Consider the following 14799-nt stretch of genomic DNA (forward strand, 5'->3'; position numbering starts at 1 on the left):
GTATACATTGAAATGAACATATTGTGAAACAAATATATGCTAGTCGATGCATTAAAAAACATACTTGGATGGAAATAAATCATATAAAACAAAACCTTAAGATAGATTTTCTCAAGGATCTTGCAAATTTTGTAGTCCTCAATTTATTAAGTCTCTCTCTCTCTCTCTCTCTCTATATATATATATATATATATATATATATATATGTTGGGTCATTGATGATATGTTGATGATCTCTCAATCTACCTTTATTCAATCTTTGTACGCTTTGTAAAATGAGCATATTTTTTTGTTCAGTTAAGTTAAATGAACGAGCATCAGCATGCCTTCGTTCATGTTCTTTTTTCTCGCCTTCTTGCAAATTGACCGTCTTCTCGTTTGAATCCGCTCCTATGTGTGTGTGTGTGTGTGTGTGTATATAGGGTTAGATTCCAGAGCGTAAGAAGAGATCTTCACTCTTGGATCATTCTAATTGAATGTCAATACTTATGAAATGCCTCGTATCAATTACTTTCTAAAATGCAATTCATGGATAGAAATGAGATTAAAAGTTATCAAATATTCAAATATTTTTATATGCTTTCACCTTAACTATTTCTCTCTCTCTCTCTCTCTCTCTCTCTCACACACACACACATATATAGAGAGAGACTTGAGATCATGTAATACAAGACTGTTTTTGTGAGACAGGTTTTTTACACTTGAAACTTCACAACAAAACACTGTAAAGGTAACCTTCACAGTGTTTTTGCTATGAAAGTTCAATCTTTTTTTACTTTCACAACGTTTTGCTGTGAAGTTTCAAGTATAAAAACTTGTCTTACGAAAACAACTTTGTCTTACGTAAACCCAACCATATATATTTGGTTTAAAATATTGGCAATATTTTAAAAAAAAGTATTGTCAATAAACATATCCACGACATTAAAAATAACTTTTGTTTTAATATAATGTAGCATGGCACGGGGTTTGAATGAGACGAGTTGCCTTTTGGTCCTATTTTACCCTAATTTAGATCTTCAAACTGGTCCGTGAATATGGATGCTGCATTTGATTTTGCCAACCTGGAACCAACCTATACATTCACACACACACACATATATATATAGAGAGAGAGTATATATATATATATATATATATATAATGGCACCACACCCTTCTTCACCTGGCTACCCCATGGCTACCTTTTGTTGCCCTATTGAGACCGAGCCCAAGACCTTGAACCAAGTTGAACTCAACCATGTCCGGGTACTACCTATGTTCACCCTCTTCGAACCCAATATCGATAAAATGTTACTTGCAACGTGACTTTAACCTGTTTGTTAATTGTCGTAAGCAGGAAGTAGCTGTTGGCGTTCTAAAAGACAACGAACCATCGGAAGCCAATCGTATCCTGAGCGAGGTAAGTAAAACGGATGATGTTGATATTTGTTGGATTAAGAGACGGAAGATGTTGATTTTCAGGATTCAAATGTTGTAGGGAATGAAGCCAATTATGGGGGTCAAAGAGATGACAATCGCTATCGAGAGAAAAGACTCGATTCACAAACTTCAGGGCACGGTTACGGTTGGTGAAGCAATTTGTCAGTGTTCTGTCGTCGGTCCTGCTTCTACTCCCGATCAACATAATTTGAAGGAGCCTCTTTCGGCTCCTTTTTAATCATGCTTTCGAGTTATAAACGTTTTGTTATAACTCTTACATTACATTTTCATTCACTTGATGTTGGTAGCTAACATGTCGAAATAAACCGACAATCGATAGATGAAATCTACGTTTGCATCGTTAATTAAAAACATTTTAGAAATGTAACAATTTATTATGAGATTATCCTTAACTTGTACCCACAAATACATATAAATCTTATAACTAATATCTATACCTATGATTTTGATCATTAAATAAATATGTTATAGCGTATCTGTTGAAGTAAAATAGCTGTTAAATATTCAAAGTCTTTAATTAATAGTTTACAGTTAAAAAAGAAAAGGAAATTGATCAAAATAACCATTTGTCCCGACTAAATTCACTTTTTAGCCATTTTTTCAATTGAATTCTTATTTTAGTCAGATTTTAGAACATCTTCAACAGATTCTTCAAATTTCTCGAAAATGGAGAATGGAACTTCAAAATCTCTAAAAGAAAAATATATTCAATTCCAATGATTCTCCATTTTGAAGATTGCAACATTGATTATATTATTAAAATATTATTTTTATTTAATAAAATAATATTTTTTTTCTCTAAATATTTATTTTTAAAGTTTCATATTGGTGGAAATATATTAAATAATACTTCTCTCTCGTTATAATCGTTTTTTAGATGTTTTCCAAATCTGAAGAGTTTTACACTCTTTCTCCTACTTTCGTCATTTTTCTATTGGAGATGCTCTTATGCATTTATGTAAACTTGATTTCCAAATTAAAAATTACGTAAATTTACATAAGGATTCAAATTTTTGTGTAAGAAACCCATTTGCATAAAGAATTAAAATAGACTTTACGTACTTATTAAAAGAACAAATAGCATGAAAAATTAATATACTTTAACTTGATTCATATTTTGAGTAACATATTTTTAAAACTTCAATTTTGGTACCTAAGATGTAAAGTTTTAAGCATTTAAGTACCCAAGTAACTGATTAAAGTATTAACCGGTTATCATGTTAATGTGGCGAGTGATGTGATATCCAACTCAGCGTTATTTGCTTACGTGGTTAATGACATGAATTTTTTTAATCTAAAATTAGTTTTCAACCGGTTATCCAAGTATTTAAATATTTAAAACTTTATAATTTAGATAAAAAAGTAGAAGTTTTAAAAATACATTATCCAAAATAAAAATCAATTTAAAGTTACTTTTGCATTTTATTAAAACTGGACTAAAATATGAATTTGGTATAAATAAATAAAAAAAAGTCTGGTTTTCCCAAAATAGAAGGTAGCCAACGGCACGAAAGTGGGGGGGGGTTTTTGGTTCTATGAATATAATAATCGAATCACTCCTCATTTGAACCTCAACATTCAAAGAGTTGAGCAAAACCCTTCTTTTCAAATTCTCCCCAATCCACCGTCTAGGGTTTTTCAACACCTGACAGCCGGAGGCCTGAAGCTACACCGGCGACTGTTTATCCGTTTCATATTCTTCATTCACGAAGATTGGAAAGGGGAGAAAATGAGCTCAAGTATTCACAGAACACCCAAATCAACTGGTAGGCAATCTTTATTCTTCAATGATTTAGCCACCCCTGTAACTAACCGCCGAAGTGGATCCGGTAAGTTCACAACCCCCGGCCAAGCCGCCGCTGTTTCCGCCCTTTGGCGTGAAAATTTCGCAACTTCAGATCTGCCACCGCCACCTATGTTCACGTTGGAAGACCGGTCCGATTTGTCACCCGAATCCGGGATTCAGGATTACCCTATTGGTTCTCCTGAACCTCATTCGAACCCTAGAACTCCCGCGCAAACTCCGTCCAAGTTATTTTCGACTACTCCGAATAAGTCATCGCAACCTAATTCAAACCCTAGCACATCCTCTTATGCGTTGTTTGGAAATCAGCAATCGCAGGGTGTACAGAGTCCCGCGGGAAGTTCGAGTTGGTGGTCTGCAGGGCCGCGGAGTGAGGGTGGGGGTGATGATAAAGGAAAGGGCTCGGGTTCGGGTTCTCCGGTGGATGGTATTGTTCATCGTCAGCCAGTGGCTTTGATTACCTTACCTCCACCTAGGGAGGTTGCAAGACCGGAGATTCAGAGGAATTCTTTGCCTGTTGGTACGATTGATGAGGAAGAATGGGTCACTATTTATGGGTAATTTTTTAGAACTTATTTCTGTTGAGTATTGATCCTGCCATAGTATGATTATTGTTTTTTACATAAGGTTTAGGAGCCGTTTGGCTGGTTTTCCATTAAGTCCTTTTCATGGACATAAAGCGGTCTGTGTGGAGCGTGAAAGTTTTTGTTTGGAAGAGTTTTTCGTAGACAGAAGGAGGGTGTTCTGTAATTGGATGGGGAGGTTTGGAAAAAATCTGCTTTCTGTATAAAGCTCCCTCCTAGTTACTTATAAGCCACTTTCTATATGGTTAACAAACAGTCATGTATAGCTGACCGAATAAGCTGTGATCCCTGTTAACTCATTAAGCTGCTAACGGACAGGCCCTTACTGATGGTCAAGTTAAGTTCTTTCATATATATATATCATAAACTCTATTTTGGGCAATACAATCCCTTAGGCTCAGTAACAATTTGATGTGCCAATCTACTATTGTAGAACTTGAAAATGAATGACATCCATTTGTGTTATCTAGATTCTAGACAGTAGTTGATTACCTTGTTTCAATACATGAATTATATCTTTTATGTCTTTTGTTATGCGGTGATCATTGGACACTGGTCGTTTAATAATGCAAGTCCTCTAGTATGAATGAGTTTGCTTTGGGAATGGCCTCCGCTGCATTGAAAATCTGCCATTTTGCAGTCAACACACGATCAAGCTTTTATATATCTTTTGATAAATGGACAGTGGTCATTAAGACTCTTCACTCATGAGACCAACAAATCTTTTATCCCTTAACTAGTTGGAAATACTCATGATTCTCTCTTGCCCGAAGAAAGTCTCAATTTAGAAAATGAAAAGCAATTATCTGGCCCTTTTGTTACTTTTGGATCCGTGTTGCCTTTTGTATCTTCTCTTCACCCCTCTGGTCTTGTGTTACAAACTTGGTCACCATCATGAGTTAATCCACTTCAAAACTGATCTCCCTTGACTAGAAAGCTCTAACTATCATCTAGTCTTTCTCTTCCACTGCAGTCTTGTGCCTGCATCAGGCATTTCTCTTAGAGCCTGGTAGTTAGCAGCTTGGTGAGCTTAATGGAATTCACAACTTATTCGGTGAGCTATACATGACTGTTTGGTAGTCGCTTGATGGTATAGAAAGTGACTTATGCAATAAGCTTCTAGAGGGGCTTTATGCAGAAAAGCCAAGTTCCCCCCCCCCCTCTGAATTAAAAAACACGCTTCTTCCATCTATGAAAAAATCCTCCTAAACAAAAATCTTTCCAATCTATATAGACAGCTTTATCCATAGAGGACCTAATGGAAAACCAACTAAATAGCCCCTTAGTCTTTCAAGAAGTGGTGTTCTATTCCCCGATTTCTTGGATGTTTCTTGAGCAATAGTGATATACTAGTATTTCAGCAAGGGATGTAACGGTCTACCAAAGTCGTATATGATATTAGGGAGGTATATAGGTAGGTGGTTGTATTCTAGTGTGGTTTTATATAAAGGACTATTTTCATATGGTGAAGTCTGTCCTCATGCAGCAATCTTAACGATGAAATAATAATAATTTGAAGGATTCTTGGGCTTTTTAGATAAAAGTTCTGTGGAATATGATTTATTTGTTGATGGCAACTGTGGTTTATAGATGTACAGCTCAGAGTACTGTTGAAAGAAAGTGATCATCCTAGACGCAAATAATTAACATCAAGCACTCTTTGTCTCCCCGCTTTGTTTTAGACATACAATAAGTTACTTTCTATGCATTTACAGGTTTTCCCCAGCAGACACAAATTTAGTTTTGCGGGAGTTTGAAAAATGCGGAGTAATTCTCAAGCATGTCCCAGGTCCAAGAGATTCTAATTGGATGCACATTCTTTATCAGGTTATGTCTGCCTCCTTTAGGATCAAGCTTCAGCTTGTTGCATGACATTCTTGTCTCTGGTTCCAATATATATATATGTATATATATATATATATATATATATTATATTTAGAGAGAAAGAGAGGGAGGTTCAGGGGACCCCCCCCAAAAAAAATGAAAAACTAAGGGACACCTTGCTAACCGTTTATCTGGACGGTATGCACATGCGCATACAAGTAATTGAAGTTGTTTCTTGATTTTTATGCACGTGCATAACGGACAAACTGCTTACAAATTTCTTGTAGGCACATGTGCATTACGTCCATACAAACGGTTGCCAAGGTGGTTCCCCAGTTTTTCATTTTTTGTGGTTTTCCCCTGAACCTAGTATATTTATTTATTTATATGCATCTGATCTTCTCTATTTGGCTATGAAACAGGGGTGCTTCTACCCCTTTTTAAGTCCCTATATTGAACAATGAGGTAATTTTAGAATGAAAATTTTATGAGAAGGAAAAAGTGTTGCCTTATTTTGGGACATTCCAAAAAGGAAATTTATGCATTTATTCGGGGACGGATAGAGGATGCATTATGAGAAAATTTCTCTCTTTCATTTTGCCGAGATACAATGCACACATATGGCACGCCTTTTTTTTGTCAGCCGCTAGTATTCCCACATGTGCATTCCTGCAGATAGCCATTTGGTTTCTTTTTTTTCGGTGTTTGACTGTTTGTAAATCTTATTCTCTGCCATTGGTTTCCTGTTTCCTCTTTACTATGAACAGCACATGAGATAACTTGGGGATGCTAATGATATTGATTAGTATGGTTGGTTTTCCATCCTGTCCTTTATGGATAAAGTTGTCTGTATCATTAGGCCACTACCAAACAATCATGTATAGCTTTCCCAATAAATTGTGAGTACTATTAAGCTCATTAAGCTGCTAACAAACATGCCCTTAGTCCGGAAAGTGATGGATAGTTGAAGAAATGACTTGCAATGTCTTATGCATCTCACTTCGTTTGTTGCTTGCTCGACCAATAAGCTTTCATATCATTGCCAGAAACTAATATGAATTATAATGGCTAAAAGAGGTCAAAAGTATCCCTTTTTTATTGATTGTTGCGGATGAATCATGTGCATTTTGCACCATATTGCACAACTTTTATCCTGATATCACTGTGGTTTCTGAGATGAAATTGGTTTGATTGTTTTCTTAATGTTGTACAACAGAGTCGATATGATGCTCAGAAGGCTCTCAGTAAGAACGGAATGCAACTAAATGGAGCTCTAATCATCGGAGTGAAACCAGTTGATCCAATGCAACGACAGAATCTTAGTGATAGACTGCACACTCAAGGATTCATGCCTCTACCACCACCTAAATCTGAATCAATTGCGTTCAGAGCATCTGCTCGACCAAATTATCATCAAAACGGTACCGCTAATACGTCGCAATCCACTGGAACCATGGCCTCGCCTGCAAAATCAGTCGTCTCCAAAATCGTGGATTTAATGTTCGGTATGTAGTTCATCACTTTATCATTTCAAACAATTGAAGTTTACCGTATGTTTTCAAGAAGCGGTTGGTAATTAAAATTCTATTGCTGGAATTTCGTTTTCTGTACTGAATTGTGTTATTGGTTTATATCGGCTGTGGATGGTAAATTTTGAAATATTACAGTGAGAAATTCACGGGTTTTTGATTTAGGATTGGAGGTATTCATATTGTTGTGATGTTAGATTTTGTGTATATTTGGTATTAGATCTTAAATGATGAATTTGTTATCGGAGGAATTGGAATTTGGTCAAAAAAAATTTGTCATTCCAATTTCGTCAAAATTCCTTTGAATTCCATGAACAGAAGTTGAGGGTGTGCAAGCTGATGTGATGGGTTAAAAAGGAAAGTGATGTGAGAAATAGAAAGGGAGGAATGGAGATGTTTATGTTCTCATGTGCACATGCAAATGTTTTGGGGGTAAAAAGGGAATTATATATGTGTATATATATATTGACCGACGCTTCTTCCTCTTTTGACCACGTGAACCCCACCCCATTACTCTACTTGTCCATTTCACTTTTCAACTTCCAAATAACCTTTTTTTCTTTAAATTCATGAGTATTCTTTTAAAATTAAGTCATGGTATGTTACAAGTTTGATATAAACGTGCAGCATACCATGACTTAATGCTTGGTTTTAAACATGATATTTGATTTTTCTTTGTATTTTTAATGTCTTATTTGCTTGTTTTTAATATGACCTGATTTAAATTGTTTATTATTATCGACTCATTGAGTATCATATTATATATGATATTGGAGATTTGTCGTCATAATTACACTTTGAATCGACCCTGCCGTCATGCCATGCCTCAAGCTATTTAGAACTGTTTTTAGAGTCGGAGATCATTTTCTTTTACTTTTTCTGGTTGTTCATTAAATATGTTAGATAATTTATTATGCTTTATATAATACTAATTACGAAAAAAATTCAGTTGCAAAATTGATTTGTGTTGCGAAGCACCAAGAACACCATATGTGTTATTTTCCATTCATCTTGAATAATAAACATGATTTTTTACAATGTTAATGATGAATACAATGTATATGTCTGATATACGTGATACATTCTTGTTTGTTCCCTGATTTAAGGTCTGTTTGGCTCATACTGAGAAATGAAAATGACAGTAAATGGAAATGAGCAGAACGAAATTCTGGGCTTTAGTGGAAATAAGCATATTATATTATAGTAAATCAAACAGTTTTTTTTTATTTATTTATTATTTTCATTCTTATTGATTACTACTTAATCTCATAGATACATATAGAATTCTACGAAAAGCCGTTCGCGAAAGGGACGGATTGGGATTGTTTAAGCAATTCACGTACCAATAACCAAACACCCTCTTATCATAAAAATTAATTTTACAGCTGAATTGCTTCTATAATTTCAAAATTGAAGTCCAATTAAATTAAAAGTCAAAGCTTTGAATAAATAAAAAGATTACGGAGTTGACTTAAAAGCAATAAATTGATCCGTTTTTATATATTTTCGAAAGTCAAATGTCTTTTACCAAATCCCTATTTCTTTAAACGATAACAAATTTCGAAAAATAGAATAGTTTTTGTTGATAAAAAGTCAAATTACCAAAATAGCCTTGGATAGATAATCTAATGGGATTTTAAATGGCCAAACCGGCCCGGCCCAAGATCGATTATGCGGCTACTGTTCAGGACTGATTGGTAATTTTGGACGTTTCGAGGGATCGGTCTGGCCTGGAAATTCAAATTTTGACCCATTTTGATTGTTAATCAATGGTTATATGACCGTTTTTCTCGAAATTTGACCTTTTTGTCATTTTGGACTCCTAAACACTATATGTATAAGTGTTATGGTGTACGGGGTAAGGTATCAACTTAGAAAACACAAAAAAAAATTCTTGATATTTTATGATTTTGGCTCGTATTCGCTTCCACTTCTCACTACTCATTTATTTCTCTCTTTGTCTTCCAAAATGGTTGGTAACAACATGGTGCATCAAACGAACAAGTTGCCCAATTCTCTTTGTGCACGAACGAAAGTCTGAGATTTGGAATGTATACAACATGGTGATCTTCACAAATGGGAAAATAAATGTGCAATGCAAAATGTGTCAAACTCTTCTTACGACGAAAGAAAATTCAACTTTAAAGTAGCACACGGAGAAAACATGCCCAAGATTGAGGTTGGGGGCGATTCAAGCCAACCGATAATTGGCAATCAATGTCAAATATGAACGTTTGATGATGAGTTGAACCAACAAATGACAACACAATGTGTCATTCAAGTCAGGTTGCCGTTCAGACATTTCGACAACTCTCACATTACGAAGTTGATCCAAAAAACACTACAACCACGATACAAGTCGGTAGGTCGTCAAACTCTTAGTCGTGATGCAAATTAAAATGTGAAAAATATGTCGAAATAAAACGCAACAAATGTTTTCTCTTTTGTCTAACAACATTTATTTAGCGTGTGATGTATAAAGCGCACCACACGGATTGCGGGCTTCTTATATATGCATAACAACACATTGAATTAAACCGCAATCGTGACAATTATTCAAACGTGTTATCACATTTGAACCGTTTGATGCGCCACATTCTGGTGCACGCCAATTTTCAATGATTAAAAAACGTCTTGCATTTTATAATTCATCTTCTAAAATAATTATCATTTCATTTGATTACGCTAGTAATAATAATCTACGTATAAAAAAAATTAAAACATATTTTAAACCGTAAACTATTTCATACACGTTATTCACAGTATCTTAGCCCATGACCAACTGACTTGATCATGTTTAAAACTTTGCATCTTAGGTACCAAAATAAAAGTTTTGAAAGTACATTACTTAAAATAAAAATTAAATTAAAGTACATTATTTTTTCATACAATTCATTCTTTTTAAATCAGTAACATAGATCGTAATTTTTGACAAACTACAGTTATAAAAATGTATTGTAATAATGATGTAACATGGGGAGACAAAATGGCTGAATGGATCTCATATGATAATATGTTTAGCTTATTTTATTTGTGTATCCACGTACCTCGATTATTGTACCATGTGCTTCTCCACATGCACGTATGTCCACTCTCACTCCCCATTACTTAACCTTTGTCATATGCTATTATATTCTACATCCATTTGTACTTTCAAAGTACTCATGTTTTCTCATTTCTACCCTACCAATAATTATACTGATATTCGTATGCAGGATATGATAGGATAAAAAGCTTGTTGTTTTACGTTCAGTATGATATTAGACTTGGATATGAGAAAACTGAATGGAAGACAACATATCTGGAAAATAAGACAAAATTTTGTGGGGTACTGAATTACCCATGTCAAAATACAGCTCTAGAGCCCTTTATGATTTTGTAACTGTCTAGTCTCACTTTCGTATGTCTGGTCATATCTTGTTGTCGAGGTCGTTTGTGTTTACGTAATGTAATAGAAGTAGTGGGTTTTAAGAGTATATTGATTGTAGACGGGTTGTTTATGTTGATGATTAGTGAGGATGCGACTATGTGAGGGTTTAAAGAAGTTATCATTTTGGATGTTTATATATGGGCTTAATCATCTGAAAAACTCCAAAACTTGTGAGATGCGTGAGAATTTTTATCTTAAGGTTTTGTTTCACATGATCTTTTCATGTCCAAGTTTAGTATTTAATACATTGATTAACATATATTTGTTTTACAATATATTTGTTTCATATGTATTCTATTCACAATGTGAAACTTTTTATGTTTTACAAATATGTCAAAAATATTCACTTTATGAACCGAGTACATGTAAAACAAACGTATTATGAAATAACACATGATTCATAAGTTCTCAGATTTATTACAATTTAATGGTTTTGAAAAGGAATTCCCCAACTATTTCAATAAAATATAACACTATGTGGTGATGGTTGGGGAGTATTAATGAAAATTTTGAACATCATATCATATTGTAATCAAAAGGAAAAGACATTTTTTGAAATAGTTATTATTAGGGTTGAAATTTCATTTTCATTTCATTGGACCTAAAAGATTGGTCCCAACCATCATAACTCTTATTAATCTGAATATCTAACTCGTTATGTGAACCGCTTAATTCCAAGATGACTTATTTTGCGGATAGTTCGGAGTCATTGCATTTGAACCCCCATGACTATAAGATGATTTTTATTATTCTTTGTATTTGAACATGTAACCTCCGGATACTTTTTGACTTTTGGAGCTCAGGTTCAGACCAATCAAACCAAAAAAAAAAAAAAATAGAATTTCAAGTTAAACAAACACATGATATTCATTGTTACACATTTGCTTAAAGTCAAAGTCTTCGATTTATTAACTGAAATTAAAATCTAGTTGAATACTTTAATTGAACATTAAGCCTTAACCGACATTTATTTAACGTATGAATCTGTATTAATAAAAACTTGTCTATTTCAATTAAAAGACTTCTATTTTTATTTGAAAATTTTAATTTAATATTTAAATTACTTAATATTGTTTACACATCTTTTTAAAAAGGAAATTTATAAATAAGATTGTATTTATTCCATCATTTCAATTTTTTTATCAGATTAATTTATATATTAAAAATATAAAAAATAAATATTAATATTCGTTCCTGATTAAAAAAATAATAATAATAACACATAAGAAGAAGGCATTGAGGCTGAGGCTACCCCAATTTATATCCATCGTAGAATTTCTAGTCTACATGTACGGTTGGATGATAATGGCAACATAAATGAAAGGGTAGAAATGTAATTTGAACTAAAAATGGAGCCAAAATCTTGGAAAATGAAATGATAACAGATAAGACTTTAATATAAAAGTTTGAGCGGTTGCATGTGCCATTGAGTGCACAACAATGGACCATGCCGCTTACGTTACTGCTGCACCATTTGCAATTTACTGTTTTAGCCCCACCCACTTTTGATTATATATATATATATATATATATATATCCCCGTTAAGAAATCCATGGAATTATCAGAAAACTTGAATAAATTGTTTTGATGATAAAATGAACGATTAGTAATTTTGATTACAAAGGTGACAAAATTCTACAATGAATTGATTGATTCTTGTTGGAAAGAAGACTACTGTTTTAATGGTAAGAAAGTAAAATTGGTTGGTGTGGCGGTGGAGGTGGAGGTGGCGGTGGCGGTGGCTAGATCATGTGCATGAAGCTTGGCCCCATTTGACTATGAATCAAATAATCGTCGGTGGTGTTGCATCCGTCGGAGTTGGAGTTATGATTGAGAAACGGTTGGTGTGAATTTCGGAGCTCCATTTGTCGTCGGAGCTCCATGACTTTCCGATGAGAGTTGGAGTGTTTTGCGGGTACAAATGATGGGCTGGCAGCGGGTCGATATTCGGGTACTAAGCGACCCGACTTGTAACGAACTCCACATGCGTTGCATAACGTTTTGGGACCCATCGGACCTCTCCGCCACTGCGGTGTCTTATCCGAACCGCAATGCAGGCATCTCCGGACCGAATTCTCTGAACCGTCCGCTGTCGCCGTCTTCGACGGCATCGTTTTAGGCTGTAGGTTAATTTCGGTTGAAGAAGATGATTTGAGAAGAATGAGACGAGAGGACCAATCGCATGGAGCGGCGCGTGATCGTTTGCTACGAACTTTCCCAGGGACTAAAACGTCAGTTTGAAATATCGGTGAGTTAACTCTGTTAGAACCTATGATTCTCGGAGTGGTGTCGGAAGATGAGGTGTCGGTGGTCGGAACTTTGTTCGCGGCGGAGATCAGTTTGAGATTATGCAAATCGTCGCTGGAGAATGATTCCTCTGTGAAACTCGACAGCCATTCCAGCTCCGCCAAATCATCATACTGCATAATTCAACACATAAATCGATCATCATCACTATATATATATATATATATATATATATATTATCAAGTAGTACCTACCGGAACACAAAGTTCAGCGCCGGAAAAGGAGGTGATATTGCTGGATAAATGAGGTTCGCTACCGGAAAAAGAGGAATTATCAGCGGAATTCGAAGTAAAATTTTGAAAAAAAGCATCGTTCATGACGACTTCGCCGTCGTCGTTAGGGAAATCGACGAGCAAATCATCGATTGTGAAGTGATTGAGGGCGGTGGTGAAGTCGGTAGGCGTCTTCTGGTGTTGGAAGTAAGCTGCCATTGATGGATGATTGGAGAAAAGGTGAAAGGAGTGTATTGGTGGTGGGAGGTATTTGAAGCAGGGGGCTAATTGTTAAAAAAAGTAAAAATAAAAATTTATTAAATTACGTTTCTAGTCCCTATACTTCGTTGAAATTGCTATTTTTATTTTTATAGTTTTAAAATTACAACTTTTATTCTTATGTTTTATAATTTATTATTATTTTCATTTTTATAATTTAAAATTCATTTTCATTTGTTTTGTATCTCTCATATTTAAAGATAAATATTGGGTTTAGAGACGAAAATGACAAAAACCGTTATTCCAAAACCAAAAGGATGAAATCCGTAAATTCTAACAAACCACAAGGTCTAAAACCGTAATTTAGTCAAGAATCTAATGGCTCTTCAAGTCACTTGCTAGTTCTCTAAAGTTGTTTGTTTCTCCGTTCCTATATTTTTCTTTCTTTTTCTTTTTTCTTTTTTCCTTTTTCTTTTTCTTTTTCCTTTTTCTCTTTTCCTTTTATTTTTTCATTTGCAAAACTAAAACCATCAAATCAAGTAACGAGGTTTCATGTTTGATTAATTATATATCTTAAAAGCATATTAAATAAATTATTTTTTATATCATTAAGTCATTAATAAATAATCATATATAACTGATCAAATCAAATATGAGTTTTATTAAGCTATTAACAAATAGAATTTTAAAATTAAATAATAAATAATTTAATAATTATATCAATTAACGTAAAACATAAAAAATGGAAGTAAATGATAATGGTATCCGACTAACCACGTGAGAGGGGTGAGGGGTGGTTGTCAGCCGTCATGTGAGATTGTTTTATATAATCTATTTTTTATTTTATTATATATACATCCAACTTTTCATTTCATTTCTTTTTTATTTATTTAATTTAATTATAAAATACCACAAGGTTTTCGCATTTGGGCATGGGTTTCTACTTTCTATTATTCAGCGTCAGCCCAATAAGTATTTTTCCACGGGCTTCTAGCATTCAGCCCAATTAACATGTTTTTGAAATTTGAATTGCATAATTCAATTGTTAAAGGGGTGGGGTAATTTTACGCATATACAAGATAGGTCTTCCGTTCAGTATTACCGTAAAGGCTAGTCTTAGCCATTGAGTGAGCTAGAAAATACCCCTCATGTTGATGTTTTTGGAGGCAGGTTATGTATCAGACCAGTTAGGGTTGCTGGTAGTCAACTTTTGTCAAAATATGTTTTATGTCTTTTACACTTTTAGATCCATCCCAAAATCAAATCCAAGTATTTGAAATTCCATGGTTGATTTAACAACAATCATTTAATTACTTGTTAGTTTATGGAGTGATAAACACATGAATTTTTAATAAGATGTGGTGTCTTTGCTATGACACTGATCTGCATTAGAGGTGGCAGTGCTGAGAGGTTGAAAAATAGGGTTGAACCAGTTAAAAATCGTAA

The 14799-nt window shown here is 34.3% G+C and overlaps 3 protein-coding genes across 3 annotated transcripts; 2 read left to right on the forward strand and 1 right to left on the reverse strand.

The window, feature by feature from the left end:
• Positions 1–1135: 1135 nt before the first annotated feature.
• Positions 1136–1757, forward strand: LOC112510376. The gene is made up of 3 exons (XM_025115775.1): positions 1136–1248; positions 1340–1402; positions 1481–1757. The coding sequence occupies exons 1-3, from the start codon at positions 1144–1146 to the stop codon at positions 1658–1660; spliced, it is 348 nt and encodes a 115-aa protein (XP_024971543.1). The 5' UTR covers positions 1136–1143; the 3' UTR covers positions 1661–1757.
• A 1257-nt stretch (positions 1758–3014) lies between these two features.
• On the forward strand, positions 3015–7435 carry LOC112510353 (nuclear pore complex protein NUP35). Its single transcript, XM_025115751.1, has 3 exons — positions 3015–3804; positions 5547–5658; positions 6872–7435. The coding sequence occupies exons 1-3, from the start codon at positions 3173–3175 to the stop codon at positions 7166–7168; spliced, it is 1041 nt and encodes a 346-aa protein (XP_024971519.1). The 5' UTR covers positions 3015–3172; the 3' UTR covers positions 7169–7435.
• Positions 7436–12206: 4771 nt separating this feature from the next.
• LOC112509232 (GATA transcription factor 12-like) lies at positions 12207–13353 on the reverse strand. Its single transcript, XM_025114089.1, has 2 exons — positions 13117–13353; positions 12207–13035 (listed from the first exon to the last, which is right to left on the reverse strand). The coding sequence occupies exons 1-2, from the start codon at positions 13351–13353 to the stop codon at positions 12358–12360; spliced, it is 915 nt and encodes a 304-aa protein (XP_024969857.1). The 3' UTR covers positions 12207–12357.
• Between the last annotated feature and the right edge of the window lie 1446 nt (positions 13354–14799).

The sequence above is a fragment of the Cynara cardunculus genome (genome assembly GCF_001531365.2).
Source record: "Cynara cardunculus var. scolymus isolate 2C chromosome LG 3, CcrdV1, whole genome shotgun sequence".
In the NCBI taxonomy this organism is placed as follows: domain Eukaryota; kingdom Viridiplantae; phylum Streptophyta; class Magnoliopsida; order Asterales; family Asteraceae; genus Cynara; species Cynara cardunculus.